Source organism: Marmota marmota, unplaced genomic scaffold (genome assembly GCF_001458135.2).
Source record: "Marmota marmota marmota unplaced genomic scaffold, marMar, whole genome shotgun sequence".
Lineage (NCBI taxonomy): Eukaryota > Metazoa > Chordata > Mammalia > Rodentia > Sciuridae > Marmota > Marmota marmota.
Window position 1 is genome coordinate 35412395 of NW_026000005.1, and position 17007 is coordinate 35429401.

Sequence of the window (17007 nt, forward strand, 5' to 3'; positions counted from 1 at the left end):
AATTTTTTTTTTTTTTTTTTTTTTTTTTTTTTTTTTGCGGGGATCGGGTATCAGGGATTGAACTCAGGGGCACACAACCCCTGAGCCACATCCCAGCCTTATTTTGTATTTTATGTAGAGACAGGGTCTCACTGTTTTCCTGAACACCTTGTCATTGCTAAGGCTGGCTTTGAACTCAAAGTCCTCCTGCCTCAGCTTCCAAAGCTGCTGGGATTACAGGCATGCGCCACCATGCCCGGCCCACAGATCAATTTTCGTTGGCCTGCCCAGGATTATTATTTGGGGATGCCTCTTGGAAGCTCCCACCTTTCCCTACTGCCCCACACTGCCCCCACTGTCTCCCTCCATACTCTGCCTAGCCCTGTCAGCATTTGCCTTCAAGACCCCCTCCGACAGTTCTCAGGGGCAGTCACTTGTTCTCAGGTTCTGTCTTCCTCCCTCACCATGGCAGGTACCTCCCTACTGCTGCAGACCCCACTCCGTACATGTTTGTCCCGGCGGCGGTCACCTAAGATTGCCACGGCGCCCTCCCTCAGCCTCCTCCCTAGCCAGAGCCTTCTAGGTCCTTGAGCTCCATCCTCCAGTGAAGGAGGAAACGGTGGTCCCAGTTTCACCCAACTGACTGCGCGGTCCCCAGTCCTGCCCTCCCCTCAACAGCATGGCCTGGGGCCTCACAGGGAAGTTCATCAGGCCGGCTCCAGAGCTGGGGTCTCTGCCCACCTCCTTCAGCTTTCCCCTCCCCCCTTCCATCCCCCAGAACCTCAGACTTGGGCTCCAGAAGGCTGAAGAGCAGACCCAGCGCCAGGAGCAGCTACTGAAGGCACAGGAGGGGGAGCTGCAGGCCCTTCAGGAGCAGCTCAGCAGGTAACCCTGGCAACCGCGGGAGGCGGGGCTCCATGTTCTCCATCAGCACCTCCACGCACCAGCCCTGGGCGGGTACACTTTGGGAAGCTTGTCCAGTGCGTTGCTCCTCATCACCAGGCCTTCCCACCCTCCCTCACCAACCTCCGAGTAGCCCAGGAGGGTCCTTCCATCCTGCCCTCCATCCCTCCCACCTCACTCCTGCCTCCTGCTGCTGCGTCTCCTGGGCCCCTGCCTCTGTCTCTCCCCCTCTGTCTTTTCAATCTCCTCTGCACCCCACCCAATCACCCCCGCCATGATCTCTTTCTGTCTCCCTCTTCTACTCCATTTGTCTCTCCTCCTCTTGTTTCCTGTTACATGATCTTTTACCCTCCTGATAATCGTAACCATAGCTCTCGTTTTCCAAGCATTTCTTACATCCCAGGCTCGGTTGTAGGCACTTCCTCATAGCAACTTTCTGAAAATAAGTTCTATAAGAAGTCCTGTTTTGTAACTGATTAAACTGAGGCTCCAAGGTGCGATATAACTCACCCAGCATCAACTAGTTAGCAGAGGAGCTGAGATCGAAACTCTGCATGGGGTTCCCCAACGATGGGCTTAAACACTACTTCCCAGCCGAGTTCTTGAGTGCATCCATCTCTAGGTATCCACAGGAGATTCATTCCAGACTCCCCATGGATATCAAAATCCATGGATGCTCAAATCCCCTAGAGAGTAGAGGGGTTTTCCCTTTCTCTTTTTCTTTTTGCAGTACTGGGAATCACATGTAGCGCTTCACACACGCTAGGCAGGTGCTCTACCACTGAGCTGCGTCCCCAGCTCTTCAAGTCCCTTATATAAAATGGCAAAATGGTTGGCATAGAGCCTATGCACATCTTCCTACGTACTTAAACCATCTCTACGTTACTTATAATACCTAATACAATGTAACTACTAGGTAAGTAGCAGTTAAACTATACTACATCATTTAAGAAATAATGACAAGAAAAAGTCTGTATGTGTCCAGTGTTGACTCTTTTTTTTTTTTTTCCAAAATATCTTTGTTCCCTGGTTGGTTGACTCCACAGATATGGAGGGCAGATTCCTTCAGCCTCTCCATGTCTGCCCGGTTATCCGGCAGCTCCATCTTCCCATCATCACCTTGAACTCAAGTCTGTTGCAACCCTTCCCCCTCAGGTTCCCCATGTCTCAGTTTCTCTTTCATGATTGTTTCAGTCAGATTTTTTGCCACTGCAACTAAAAACAATTGTCGGTGAGGAAGCGTTATGGGGGCTCACAGTTTCAGAGGTCTCAATCCATAGACAGCAGGCTCCATTCTCAGGGTTTGAGGTGAGACAGGATATCATGGCAAGAGTGGCAGAGGGAAGCGGCTCACATGATGATCAGGAAGCAGAGAGAGACTCCACTCGCCAGATACAAATAGATACCCCAAAGCCACGTCCCCAATTCCCACCTCCTCCAACCACATCCCACCTGCCTCCAGTTACCACTCAGTTAATCCCATCAGGGATTAATTCACTGATTGAGTTAAGGCTCTAATAACCTTCTTGCATTGTTTCACTTGTAAGCTTTTGGGGGACACCTCACCTACAAATCATAACAATAATTGTGTGTATGCATGTGTGCGCTTGCACTGTGTTGCTGGGGATTGAACCCAGGGTCTCACAGATGCTAGGCAATTTCTCTACCACGGAGCTACATTCTCAGCCCCTTTGAAGTTTGGTTTTGAGACAGAGTTTTGCTAAATTGCTGAGCCTGGCCTTAAACTTGGGATCCTCCTGCCTCAGCCTCCTAAGTAGCTAGGATTACAGACGTGTGCAACCACAGCCAGCTCGTACTTTATGTTTTAAAAATATGTCCACCTTGCAAAGACCCTCCTGGATGTGACTCAAGACTCTTTGTGTCTCTCTCCCTGGTCTCCATTTGTCTCAGCCCGCCTGCCTGCCTCTGTCTCTCTTCCATGTGGCTCACACCTGCCCTGGGCCAGGGCACCAGTCCAACCTCCTGTAGAGTCCCAGTCGCTGTGATTCAGACTGAATCACTGGGAAATCTATAGACTGTCTGCTTAACAGCAAGAGACAGGCCCAGGAGCCCAGAAACCTCCCCCCAGGGCTCCTCCCACCACATACTCAGCTGAGCCCGCCGCCTTTGTCAGCAAATATTCCAATGATTCAAGCCCTAAATGAATGTAGGAGCTGTGGCCACCCAAGAATCCTTTGTAGGATTGAGAAAGGCTGGAAGAAGCAGCTGGGTGGCTCCAGGGAGCTCAGGCTGCTCCCCGTGACTAGGGGCCCTGACATAGACCACCATGGGCTTGGTGCCTGCATTCAGTCATTCCACAAACACTGGAGACCCACTCGAGCCAGGCCTGTTGTGGTACAGGAATCACTTCCGTGGGCAGAACACAAATGGCGGCCTTCCTGGAGCTTCCACCTAGTGAGAGAGGCAGGCAGTGAACCTGGTAAGAAAGCACAACGCAGGGAACACGACTGATGTGAATTCTCAGGAGGAAAATAAGGCAGGGAAAGGGAATCAGGTGTGTCAGTGGTGAAGCTTTAAATAACATGGTGTGGACCGGGAGGGCCTCTCTGAAAGGTGGTGTTTGCATAAAGACCTGAAAAAAGGAAAAAGTGACACATTCAGGTATAGGGTAGGAGGTCACCAGGGCATCCTCTGCTGTATCCAGGCAGAGGATATTCAAGAGCGAAAGCCCTGAGGTGGGAGAGTGCACAGCGGGTGCTGGGAGCATCACAGAGGCTGTTCTGGCCCCAGTGGGGCGAAGAGGGGAGGGGATGAAGGACAAGATCCAGTGGGTAAGTTGTGGGAAGCCTGGTAGGTCATCAAAATGACCTTGGCTTTGACTCAGAGTAAGTCGGAAGCCATTGAGAGTTCTGAGTAAAAGAGTGACGTGATCTAACTTTTTTCTTTTTCATGTCAAAATGTGTTTATATGCTTTTTAAAATGTTTAGCAATTCGATGGTTTTTAGTATATTCACAGAATTGTGCAACCATCAACACGATTTTAGAATATTTTTATCACCCCTAAAAGAAACCCTGTGCCCAACAGAAATCACTTCCCAAACTACTTTCTTTTTTAAAATATTTTTTTAGTTGTAGATAGACACAATATCTTTATTTATTTATTTTTATGTGGTGCTGAGGATGGAACCCAGTGCCTCATGCATGCAAGGCATGTGCTCTACCACTGAGCTACAACCCCAGCCCTACAAACTACTTTCTTCCTCTATAGATTTGCCTATTCCAGACTGCTGTATGTTCTATTTTATTTATTATTATTTATCTTTATTATTATTATTTTGCACTGGGCATTGAACCCATAGGTGCTTAACCACTGAGCCACATCACCAGCCCTTTTTTAATTTATTTATTTTTATTTAGAGACAGGATCTCACTGAGTTGCTTAAGGCCTTGCTACGTTGCTGAGGCTGGCTTTGAACTCACGATCCTCCTGCATCAGTCTCCCAAGCCACGGGGATTACAGGTGTGTGCCCCAAGCTGGCTGCCATATGTTTTAAAAGGCCCCATGGAGCTGGACTGTGGGTGAGCAGGGCTGGGCACAGACAGACCTCCAGGAGGCTTCTGTCCCCCACAAGGGAGAACGGAGGTGCCCAGCCGGGGCTGGGGCGGCAGGGGGAGATGCAACTGCTGCATTCTGGATACATTTTGAAGCAGGACTTCCTGAGGGACTGGCTGGGGGGTGCTGAGAGAAAGATGGACGTCAAAAATGACTGAGTTTTTTGACCCGAGGGACTGGAAAGCTAGAGTCGTCATTAACCCAAGTGGGGAAGGCTGTGGCAGGGCAGGTGGTGGGAAACGCTTGGGAGCTTCCCTTTAAACAGGTAAAGTTGGGGACACCTGTCAGACCGCCACATGTAGCCATTGGGCAAGAAGTTGGGTGTGGAGTTCCAGAGAGAAGCAGGACTAGAGATGTCAGAGCTGGGAAGAGCAGATGGTAATAGCAGCTCCAGAGCCTAGAAGAGGACCTGCCACCCGAGCCCCAAAGTCCAGAAAACCAAGGACAGAGCTCACTGCCCGGCACAGCCATGGTGGGCATCAAGCTGGGGATGGGGTCTCACCAGCAGCCAGTGGAAATGCCACAGGGCCCATTTAGTCCATCAACTGTATTTATTGTGCCTCTCTGGCCTTGAGCAGGTGACAGCCAATGTCTTTTAGAAAGACCTGGAGAGACTGGCAGGAAACTAACAGAAATATAGCATCAGGCAATAACAGATGATGGGGAGAAAAATAAAGTCAGGGAGGAAGGTAATGGAAGACAGGGCTGTCACTCAGATTTGGGGTTCAGGAAGCCATCTCCAAAAAGGTGACATCTGAGCCATGAGAGACTGTAGTGCACCCACACCCACACCCAGGGTGCTGTGGGCGGGGGAGAAGAGATCCAAAGGTCCAGAAGATGTGGCCAGAGCAGAGAGAAGGGCAGGTGGTGGCCAAGAGCCTGGAAGAGCCAGGTGACACTCTGGGATTATGAGACCCTGGAATTATTCCCCGAGGATTTAGAGTAGGTGCAATTAAAAGGACAGACTGAGGGGGGCGGGGCTGAGCCCAGGCTAGACACACAGGCAGCCACTGCAGACCCCCCAGGCAGCCCCAGGACCCACCAGCAGCTGGGAAAGTGCACTTGGATCTGAGATATGAGGCTTCCCACACTTTGTGGCTTTGAGGCTGTGGCCCCGGGACAGTGGCCTCCCCTCTGGAGGTTGCAAGCCCCTGATTGGCAGAAGGAGGCAGTGGGGTCTCTAACATTCCTCCTTCCAGCTCAGGGCTCTAGGGGGCCATCTTTCCAAGCAGTGTGGTTCCCGCTGCCCTCTGTGTAAAACCTCCAGGCCACGGAGATTAGGACAGGCACACACCAGGAGAGGGGGGATCAGGGGGGCATCTCCCTCCACCCTCAGGTGGCAGCTCTGAGCTCCCTTGAGGCCTGTCAGGGGTATAAGGAGCCACCCCTCCCTCACCTGCTGTCCACTGCACTGGTGTCAGGCCCTAGTGATGAGGGCCCTGTGTGGACGAGAGTGTGGGAGGCAAAAAGAGTTTAGAGCCAGACAGGGATGTGTGCAGATTCCTATTCCCTCCACTTATCAAGCTGTGTGACTCTGGACAAGTGTCACTCCTTTTTGAGGTTCTAATTTCCTGTCATAAACTCGAGATCATACTACCTTTCTCATCACATGATGAAAATTAAATGAAACAATGCTATGCAACAGTAAGAGGGTGCCTGGCCTATAGTAGGTGCTCACGAAACTTTCATTCCTTCCATGTCACCTCCTGCACTAGGAGTATTGGTCACCCCCTGTTTAAAATACCTGGGTGGCTTCCCACTGATGAGCTTCAGGTCCACAACTCCCGGGGCCCCTGAAGGACAGGCCCTGCCAACCTCTCCACCCGCACAGCCCTCCTTGGCTTCTGACAACACAGTTCCTCAAACAAGCCGAGCTCTTCCAGCTTGCAGACCTTTGCACAAGCCTGCCTCTGGCTCCTGAAGGCCAAGTTCTCATCTGTTAGGTCCACTTCGATGTCTGTGTCTGAGACGCCTTCCCCGGGCACCCTGTCTGGTCTCTGCCTCGGTCCCTCTTTGATCTCCGTCATACACTGATTAGTGGGTTTAACGATTTAATTGATTTATTGGTCCACCACTTGTTTAACTGTTCCACAGGACCCTGGGCACTGCTCCACTCCTGGCACCTAAAATAATCATTGGCACACACTAGGTGCCGCATAAGTTTTCTCTCCCACCCCAAAGATACACACCACCGTGGGCACATAAGGACCTGGGATCACTTAGGCTGTAAACTGGCTCAGGAAAAATTCAAGTCAGCAGCTAAGAAACGAGGAAGCTGAAGCCTAGAATGTTGTTAAAAGTCCCAAGGTGACCTTCAGCAGGCCTGAGCAGCAGAACCCACTTCAGTCTGCAGTGACTGGCCTTTGTGGAATCTCAGTGGCTACCTAGTGTCAGTTTGATTTCACGGCCCACCCACGCAGCACCCTAAGTGGCCATGTTTCAAAAATTAATAGCTCCGCTTTTGGTCAAACCTCTTCCCCTCCAACATGCTGAAGCCCAGGGGAACATACACACATGTGCCCACCCAGAGACATCCAGAGAGCGTGAGACCCTCCCCAGCATCCACCCACCATCAGGACACCCTCCTGACCGAGACAGGGAGAAAGGGATGGGACTTTTTTATGTCCAATTCAGTAGACTTCTTGGAATGTTCTAGAAAACCACTAAAGACAAAAGGAAAAGACAAGAATAGAGCTGAGACAGTTCCAAGCCCAAAATTGAAACAGAAATTTAGGAAAGCCATATTTTTACTATTATTTTTTAAATTGGAAAAAAAGTGACATAACTTAAAACAAAAAAAAAATTTTTCAAAGCAAAAAATCACCCCAAATCCTACACTGGTCCCCCGCTCCATACATGATTGTTTCCAGTTGGGCACAGTCCATCCGGCCTGGGTTCCCAGGCACACACCTTGCCTCAGAGGGTTGCCATGCTGTGAACACACCTTTCAGGAAAATTTCACTTCAAAATGGAAATATTTAAAGGAAAAGGAATAAGGGGGGGGGATGGAAATGTTGGCAAGTGGCCCCTGAAGGAACGCAGCTAGCCCGTCTTTTCATTTCTCTAAATGATCGCTGAAGAGTCGCCTACAGGTGTCAGACCACACATGGGCTCAGCTCAGGGTTGGTGAGTACGTGTGGGTGTGTTGTGCACCGTGCACACCCACACCCATGGACTTCAGTTACCACCAGCTCTCTCCCCGCAGGGGGCTCCCTGGCAGCCAGAGGCCCAGCCGGCTCAGTGGCAGAGGCTGAGCCTTCTCCCTCAGGACTGACTGACTCAGGTCTTCCTTCTGTGCACAGATGTCAGGAGGAGAGAGCCCGGCTGCAGGCAGACCTGGAGCAGCAGCACCAGGAGGCTGAGAGGAGGGACGCCCTGTACAAGGAGGAGCTCGGAGGGCAGCGGGACCTGGTCCAGGCCATGAAGATGAGGGTGCTGGAACTGACTCAGTAAGGACGGGCAGGAGGGGCTGGGTGCCGAAGGAGGAAAGGTAAGGGGTGTGGAGACGGGACAGGAAAACTATTCCAACCACAGCTCTCAAGCAGGATTCTAGAGATCCCACAATGCTATCTTTATATCCCTTGATGTTCCTTTACAGATGAGGAAACTAAAGGTCAGAGGGGCTGACTTGGTCACCAAGGACAGCATATAAGCTTTACAGAGTCCCCTGAAAATAAGGCCTCCCCTGCCTCCACATACACACACCTACGGCAATTAGGAGAAGAGAGAAGAACTCATGGGTTGAGAAGGAATTAGGGAGGGAGGAAAAGAAACACTGGGATTAACCAAATAGTCACATGTCCCACACCTGCCCGCCCACTGGTCTTCCTCAGACCCCTGGGCCCGTGGGCCTGACTCCAGTCAGCCATTCTAGGTTCCAGAGGCCAGGGTCACCAGGGTCCATTCAGACCACTGTGCTCTCAGAGAGTGGGGGGTGGGGCTGTGAAGCACAGCTTCTATCTTTTAGTCTAATAAGGAGATAATTCACACATATGTTATCCTTTGGTGTAGTCTAGGGGACAGGAGACTCAGGTTGGGCTCAGGTTCCATTAAAATTAGAAGGTTGTTGGGAGGTCACCCAGAATGGAATTCTCCAAATATTAAAGCTGAGAAAGACAGATCAACTTGGAAGGCACAGACAAATAATTTAAGGAATGAGTTCCTCCAAGGTGTCCATTGGGCAAGAGGAAGGGAGAGATAAAAGGTTAACCTCTTACCTCACCAAAGAGCTTAAGGTAGGGCTGGGGTTGTGGCTCAGAGGTAGAGCGCTCACCTAGCACGTGCGAGGCCCTGGGTTTGATCCTCAGCACCACATATAAATAAATAAAATAAAGGTATTGTGTTCAACTACAACTAAAAAATAAATATTAAAAAAGAGTTTAAGGTAGCTAACAAGAAAAAAACACGTACATGTGATTGCTAAGAAAAAAGTAGAAGATTAAATGGAAGATGAAACAGAAGGAAAAAACACTCTGCAGAGCTAGGATGTATATTAAGATTAGGGTTAGAATTCATCTCTAAGCATCTTTGTAGCAGGATCAAAAAGGAAAAGACAAGGAGAGAATTGCCTAACGCTCACTATCCATTCAAAGGAAATATACTAGATATATATACTGATATATTACATGGACTAGTTTTTTCTGATATTAAAGACATTAATCAGATGTATTCAGGGAACTCCAATCTATATAATAATACAAGCTTCTGGCAGAAGCTTTATAGAAGATAGGAATGTATTCTCCATCCCGAGAGCTCACCATAATGAGTGTAAGAGAATAAACCTTACAATAGAGAAAAGGAGCTGGACTGACCAAAGGTGAGAGATTCTAGCTCATTTCCAAAAGCTGGGAAATGGATGGCTAAGTGGATGCTGTATGAAGCCCCAGGTAGCCCTCGAAGACCTGGAGATCCCAGGACCCCGTGGTGAAGGAAGAGGAAGGGATAAAGTCATTAGTGAGAGGAGTGTATGTCCCCCTCCTCTGCCTGCCTCCCCACCCACAGAATACCCAGCAGCAGACACCTTTTCTCCAAAGCAAATAATCGACAGGTCCTCTCTCAAGAAATTTAGGTGTCCCAAGTAGAAGACCAGATTGTAGTGGCATTTGGGAGTCTAGTACACTAGGTAACTCCCTGCCAAGTGCCCTTGAAAGGGAAGCCTCCTGTCAATCAGCCCTGTCCAATACCTGGAGCACCAACCCGCTTCTGTTGCCTCTTTCTCAAACATAAATGACAACCAAGGCTTTGAGGAGAGTCTAGAACACAAAAGGGAGAGAGGAAAATAAACAAACCAAGGACAAAGTGTCTCCCCTGAAACAAGGTGCTGTGAAAGAGACATGTTCTTGGAAATTAAAAATATGGTTGCTAAATACATCTTAATATTCACTAAAAGAATCGAAAGAGAAAGATGAGGCAGTCTCTCAGAAAGAATGGAAAGCACAGAAAGTTGGAATTCATGGGAGAATTAGAGACATAAAGAATCAGTCTAACAGTTCCAATATCCTCACCAACTAACAGAAGTTCCTAAAAAGGAGAGTAAAAACAATGGACAGTGTCAAATAAAATTTGACAAAGGTAAAAATGTGAATTTCCAGGCTCTCACAGACACAGATCTTCAGATGTAAAGATTTCCCTGAAAGATCAGCACAAGAAATGAAAAACAAAACATAAAACAAACTAAACCTACACTTAGATATAATCGTGAGAAATTTCAGTCAAACAAAGATAAAGAAAATATTTCCAAACTGTTTAGAGGAAACCACAAGTCACATATAAAAGAAGCAGAACCCAATGCAGGCCAAGAGTCCATGACATAATGCTTCAAGTTCTAAGAAAAGCTGACTTTTGCCCTAGAATTCCAGGCTCAGCCAAACCTTGAATTAAGTGGGGAAGGAACTGGAGAAAGACATTTATCAGACAGAAAGGTCTTAGAAAATTCACCTCCCACACAGCCTTTCATAGGAAGTTAGTTGAGGATGTGTTCCAGGAAAACAAGGAAGTAAGCAAAGAAAGGAGAAGATGTGGAATTCAGGGAACAAAAGTTCTAGCCTAGGAGAAAAGGAAAGGAAATTCCCAAGAAGACAAGTGGGCAGCAAGTTCAGGGAGCTCTCTAGATTGTAAGAGAGGAATCTAGAAGAAGTCTCTGGGGAAGAGAAGCAAAAGTGTATTTGCTATGGTAGAGAATTGTTGGGAGGGCATTATAGGTAAAGGGAATTCATACAAAGAATAAAAAAAGGCAGTTAAAAACTCTGAGAAAAATAAGTCTTTCAAGAATGGAAATATTAGGGAGCTGGGTACAGTTGGCACATGCCTGTAATCCCAGCAGCTCAGGAGGCTGAGATAGTAAGTAGGATCTTGAGTTCAAAGCCAGCCTCAGCAATGGCGAGGTGTTAAGCAACTCAGTGAGACTCTGTCTCTAAATAAAACACAAAATAGGGCTGGGGATGTGGCTCAGTGGTTGAGTGCCCCTGAGTTCAATCCCTGAGACAGAAGGACCACATATTCAACGCCAGCCTGGACAACTTAGAGAGATTCTGTTTCAAAATAAAAATAGAAAGGGCTGGGATATATCTCAGTGGTAGGGTGCTTGCTTAGCATTCACAAGGCCCTGGATCCAATCCCCAGTGCTGAATGAATGAATGAGTTAATTAATGAATCATAGAACACAACTTATAAATGATAGAACACAACTTATAAATTACAGAATACAATTCTTTGGGACATAATATGTATATATATTATCTAATAATGTAAACGCAATTCTTTATCTTTTTTTCAACCTTAGAATCAAATTAAAGACAAAGCACAGGAGACAATTATAGAAACAAAACATGAATGTTATCACCTTAACAACATTAAGTATAGAGGAGAATCCAATAAAGGTTCTGTGAAGACAAAATGTTTGATATTTGTGTTGACTCCGTGGTAGCCACAGATCACATGTTGAGATGGGGCACCTGAAATATTGATCCGGTGCAACACAGGAATGAAGGTTTTAATTTTACTTAATTTTAACTCAGTTAGACACATGTGGCAAGTGGCTACCATATTGTATGTTTCAGGAATAGAAGACAAGTTAGGAGGAGAAGGAAAGAGAAGAGATGAGGGAAGGGATAAGGGCAACATCATATTACCGAATGGGAGTCATAGATAGAATGAGAAAAAAATATGTGAGTACATTCTGGAAACTTCTAATGGTAACCAACAGAGGAACCAAAAATAGGGATATAACTCCATTGGAAGAAGGAAGAGAAACTGGCAAGGATGGTAATAAATAAGCTAAATGCTCTGCTGTCAAGGGAAGGGCCCCAGAACAACTATTCTCTACTGAAGGAGGGAGATATGGAAGTTAATACCAAAAAGAAAAAAAAAAAAAAACACCTGCAAGAATGAGTTTCCACTGAAAACAGAAAGGAGGGGGAGATGCCAGTGTCTTTTAATATGTGCCCTCTGTGCTATTTGAGTTTTAAAATGTGTATATGTATTATTTTGACAAAATTTTAAAACAACTGATATTTCTAAACATCCTTTAAAAAAAAACAAGACAGTGAAGATAGTTTTGCAAGGGCAGACACAGATAAATATATGCCAGTTTGTTTCAAGTGCCAGATAAAAGGTGAAATGGGCCTTAAATGCTGTAGGCACCTGGAGCCAGGACCACAGGGGCTTCTGTGACCAAGGGGTGCACTGGGAGGAGGTGAAGGGGTTCTTGATCTGGGTCACGTTCTGCTGGGAGCCGGGAGCTGGGTGTCATCATCCAGATTCTCCAAGAATGAACTAACCCAGCTCTGGTGTGTCTCACTCCTGTTCACTTCTCCCCATCACCGTTTGTCTCCGTGTGTGCCTGCATCTGTGTCCTCTGTCTTTCTCTCCCTCTACATTTGTGTCTCTCTCCTTCTCTGTGCATCCATCCCCTCTCCAACTCTCCAACGTCCTTTCTCTCTCTGGATGTCTCCCATCATCCACTTCCCTCTTCATTTCTGTCCCTCTGCCCCTTGTCCCCATCTCACTTTGTCTTTCTGTGTACCTGGATACACCTGCCTCTGTCACCCTCTCCATCCCCCTCTTCCTCCTTCTTTGCCTCCATGTTCCTCTTTCTGCCCCTCTCTGTCCCTCCATCCGGGTCATCTCCTTCTTCCTGTCTCTCTGTCTGCCTCTGCCTCCGCCCTGTCCCTGTCCATCAGTGAGAAGGACCGCCAGTGGCAGAGGCTGCAGCAGCTCTCCTCCGTGGTGCCCGCCATCTGTGTTGGCTGCGGCAAGGTCTTCAGCAGGCTGTCCCGGCGGTATCCCTGCAGGTACCGGGAAGGACACAGACTCCTTCCTCTGGGACAGTCCACTTTCCACCAGCCCACAGTCCCCTCTGCACCCTAAGGAGAGAAGGAACAAAGGAATTGGGCATTTATAAAAGGCCACTTACACCTGGCCACTTGTTCACCCCACCTGGCCTCGGACACTAAGCTGTCATGATCTAGAACATGGGGAAGGGGCCAGAGAGGGAATGGGTCCTGGGTGACAGGGTTGTATAATCTTCAAAGGACAGACCATGGCCTCCTCATCTGGGAAAAGGGTTCCTGCCCTGAGCGAGCTGCTCTCCTTACCTTCCTCTGCCATCACTGTGGCAGGACAAGCAGAGCAAGAGGGGGACATGAGCCATCAGGAGAATCTGCCACTTGGAGTTGAGGGTCCAGGGAGGTCAGGCATCAGAAATCCCTTTAGGAAAGGGGAGACTTCTGAGACAGCCCAAGGGCCATCCTGCTGGGAGATGGGAAGCCCTGGCACAAACCCCCGTGCTTCCTCGGCCAGCTGCAGCGTCCACCCCAGGTTGCCCTGTCTCTGCTCCCCAGGCTCTGCGGAGGCCTGGTATGTCATGCCTGCTCTGCGGATTACAAGAAGAAGGAGCGCTGCTGCCCACCGTGTGCCCAGGGAGGAGAAGCCCAGGTCACCTGAAAGAGCAACCCAGGATCAGCCACCCCGCACCTACAACCCCACCCCAGTCCTCTCCCTTCCCTGCCTCTTCCAAGTCCTCTGGTCTGTCGGGCCTCATGTTCTAGAAGCTGGTGAGCAAAGCAACAGCACCCCAGTGTAGGGACAGCGGCAGCCGGGGTGACAGTCTGAAGACATTTCTAGCCCTGCATGTCCCACATGGATGAGAAGAGTAGCACATGCCCCTGGCTCTCAGGGCTTTGCCACTAATGTGAGAGAGGTGGCCTACAGCCTGTCTACAAAGTCCTTCAAGGCACAGAAAATCCATGGCCATACTTAAAAGCCCAGGCCCTGATGGTTCCCCAGAACCTCCCCGCTCACCCAGCTGCGCTGCCCACCCCATGCACAAGGAGTGAAGCTTGCACAGATACCACTTCTTCAGTAGCTTCTGGTCTAATCTGCTTCACGGATCTGTGTTTGATTCCTTTTGCTTTAACTTTAACAGATTTACTGAGGTGCTACTGACATATAATAAACGTGATGGAATTTTTGCATTTTGAAAAATCTGAGAAACCGTCACCACAGTCACTTCCATGTCCATCAGCCCCAAGGTTTGCTCACACCCTTTCATGATCACTGTCCCTCCAAGCCCCGAACACCACCAGCCCTGCTTCCTATCACCCCAGACTAATATGTATTTTCTAGAATGCTGTATAAATGAAACCATACACTATTTCCTCTCCCTTGTCTGCATTCCTTCATTCAGCATCATTATTTTGAGATTCATCCAGGTTCTTGCAAATATCAATAGTTCTTTTCTATTATATTCTATTCAGCCGAATGGACATGCCTCAATTTGTTTATGCGCTCACCTGTTGCTTCACGCTGGAGTGGTTTCCAACTTGGGACTGTTACAAATAAGGTTCCTCTAAGCAGCTGTGCAGGCATGCAGCTCTCTGTCACTTGCTGTCAACAGTGTGGAGACTTGATGGGCCCCTAGCTAATAGTGCCTGGAAGGAGGGACTGAAGACTGTGCCATTCTCACCCAGCCAGACTTTGATGAAGGCAGTGGACAGGTTGACCTCTGGGTAAGATCATTTCCCCTGTACTATCCAAGAAGTCTTATGCAATGGGTATGTCATTCACTAATTGTGGCGTTTCTGAGAACACTGTTTCAGAAGCATGGGCCCCACTTTATGACAAGGCAATCAGCTGCGCTTCCCTGGTTCTAGGGCACACTGAGTGCCCCAGACAGGTGTCCATGCTGTCCCCATCTGCTCTGCCTTACATAGCCTCTGCAGTCATTGTGCAATTCTGTGGCTCTGACCAGAGCTCATGGATGGCCTCTCGGGGTCACCAGAGTTGCATCCTGTTGCCTTCACATGGAGCAAGAGTTTTGCAACAGCAGTTTCTGCCCTGGAGAGCTGATGAGAACTTCTCTTTGACAAACGCTGTAACAAGGTGTCCGAGGGTAGTAGGAGCTCCAAGAGCAGTCAAGGTAACAGATTCACCCTAAAGCGGAGCAGTTCCTTCTGGAGAACTGACTGACCCACACAAATTTGGCAGAAAAAAAAATTTGTATTAGCAGGAATTCCAGCACACGGAATTCAGACCTTCCTGGTAAACTGATGAGGGTGAGGTCACCAGCAGAAGCCCATTTTCAAAGAAGAAGCAAGATGCTCTTGGAAGAGAACCCATCACAGGGGAATCTAGGGCCAGGATGGGGGGGAACTTAACCTCTTCCCCATTTGGAAAAAGGAAAAGGCAATGCTGAGTACCAGCCTCGAGCTCAACGTTGCCCCCTGCAGAATTCAGTGGAGAGCAAAAAAGCTCTAAATAAGAATCAGAAAATTTTGTTACACTCTGTGGACCTTGTAGCAGAGGGTTCCACAGTGGTCACTTTAGACTACCCCATCAGCTGCCACTGTAAGTGGCCCCAGGGCACATTTCCAGCTATAGCAGTGTCCACAGGAACACGTGGGAGACACCCCCACAGACTCCCCCAAATCCCTGAGGAGTCTCTGCAGGGACTGAAGCCCTGCGTGAGCGTGTGGAGTCTAAGACGGATAGAGAATGTTGTTGTCATGATTTCATTTGTGCTCATAATCTAGGGATGCCCTGGGAAATCTGGGCAACGAAATTACGTAGTTTTTAAAATTAGATGACAACAAGATATCCCCAGGCATATCAGTTTCTCCAAACTGTTGAGGCTTTTCATTATCAATAAACAAAAATGTATTAAATATTCATAATATACTTCACACTGCGGTTGGTTTGGAGACATGAGATAAATATATATATATATATATATATATATATATATATATATATATCCGATGAAAATAGAGGGGNATATATATATAAAATCACTGCCTTCAAGACATGGAAGAGGAAACAGCCAAACAGATGATTGACTACAAACCCCATAACAACCCTATGTAGTGTGTCTTCCCAGCTGGATGTGGTGGCTCGTGCCTATAATCCCAGTGACTCAGGAGCCTGAGACAGGAGGATCGCAAGTTTGAAGCCAGCCTGGGCAACTTAACAAGACCCTGTCTCAAAATTAAAAAAAAAAAAAAATAGGGCTGGAAATGTAGCTCAGTGGTAGAGAGAGTGTTTGCCTAGCATGGCCAAGGCCCTGGGTTCAATCCCCAGTGCCAGGGTGGGATGGGGGGACAAAAAAACTCCTGGTTGAAAGCAGAAAGAAAATGGAGAGTTAGTCAGCCAGACGAAATGGCTGAGGAAGAGCACCCCAAGGACAGGGAAAGCAGGCCAAGATCCCAAGAGAAAGAGAACAGCCCCCGGGGAACTGACAGCAAGCGACTCCCAGTGACTAGCATTAAGGGTTCTGGGGCACGTTCTGAGGTAATGGGGCTGCAGAAGTAATAAGGATCAGCTGCAGGGACACAGTGTGCCCAGCTCAGAGCTGTACCCAAGGGCAACAAGGATCCTTGAAGGGTTTTACAAGGAAAAGAAGGTGATCAAATTCACATTGTGGAAAGGTCATTCTGTGAGCAGAGTGGAGGGTGAATTGAAGAGGGAAAGGCGTGAGGTGGAGATGACTTCGTGCTCTCAATCAATCCCCATAACAACCCTATGCAGTGTGTCTTCTCATTATGCCCATTTTACAGATGATGAAACAGAGATGCAGTGAGATTAGAACTTCCGCCCAAGGTTCACAACTAGGAAGCAGCTTCTAACTCAGCCAACCCAGCTCCAGAGCCCATGAGCATTGCATGAATGTTTTTTTTTTAATTTTTTATTGATTTTATTTTTTTAATACATGACAGCGGTGGAATGCATTACAATTCTTATTACACATATAGGGCACAATTTTTCATATCTCTGTATATAAAGTATGTTCAAAGTATGTATATAAAGTATGTTCAAAGGCAATTTACGCCTTTATACATGTACTTTGTGGTTTTTGCATTACAATTCTTAATACACATATATATCACAATTTTTCATATATCTGTTTATATACAAAGTACGTTGACACCCAATTCAAGTCCTCATACATGTACTTTGGATAATGATGTCCATCACATTCCACCATCCTTGCTAATCCCCTGCCCCCTCCCTTTCCCTCCCACCCCTCTGCCCTATCTAGAATTAATCTAATCTTCCCA

The 17007-nt window shown here is 47.9% G+C and overlaps 1 protein-coding gene and 1 long non-coding RNA gene across 5 annotated transcripts in view; one reads left to right on the top strand and one right to left on the bottom strand.

Moving 5' to 3' along the window:
* Positions 1-14108, top strand: part of Rufy4 (RUN and FYVE domain containing 4) — a 21594-nt gene extending 7486 nt beyond the window's left edge. For all 3 annotated transcript variants that reach the window (XM_048808539.1, XM_048808540.1, XM_048808538.1), the window contains 4 exons: positions 758-864; positions 7759-7905; positions 12637-12747; positions 13297-14108. In XM_048808539.1, the coding sequence (XP_048664496.1) occupies positions 758-864; positions 7759-7905; positions 12637-12747; positions 13297-13399 (468 nt within the window). In that variant the 3' untranslated portion in view covers positions 13400-14108. The remainder of the gene's footprint in view (positions 1-757; positions 865-7758; positions 7906-12636; positions 12748-13296) is intronic.
* Positions 11272-14924, bottom strand: LOC125618231. 2 transcript variants are annotated; one of them, XR_007349489.1, is made up of 3 exons: positions 14248-14924; positions 13051-13162; positions 11272-12819 (listed from the first exon to the last, which is right to left on the bottom strand). It is a non-coding gene; the product is annotated as an uncharacterized LOC125618231 (long non-coding RNA). The 2 variants fall into 2 exon arrangements; XR_007349490.1 differs by lacking the exon at positions 14248-14924 and having other exon boundaries at positions 13051-13317.
* Between the last annotated feature and the right edge of the window lie 2083 nt (positions 14925-17007).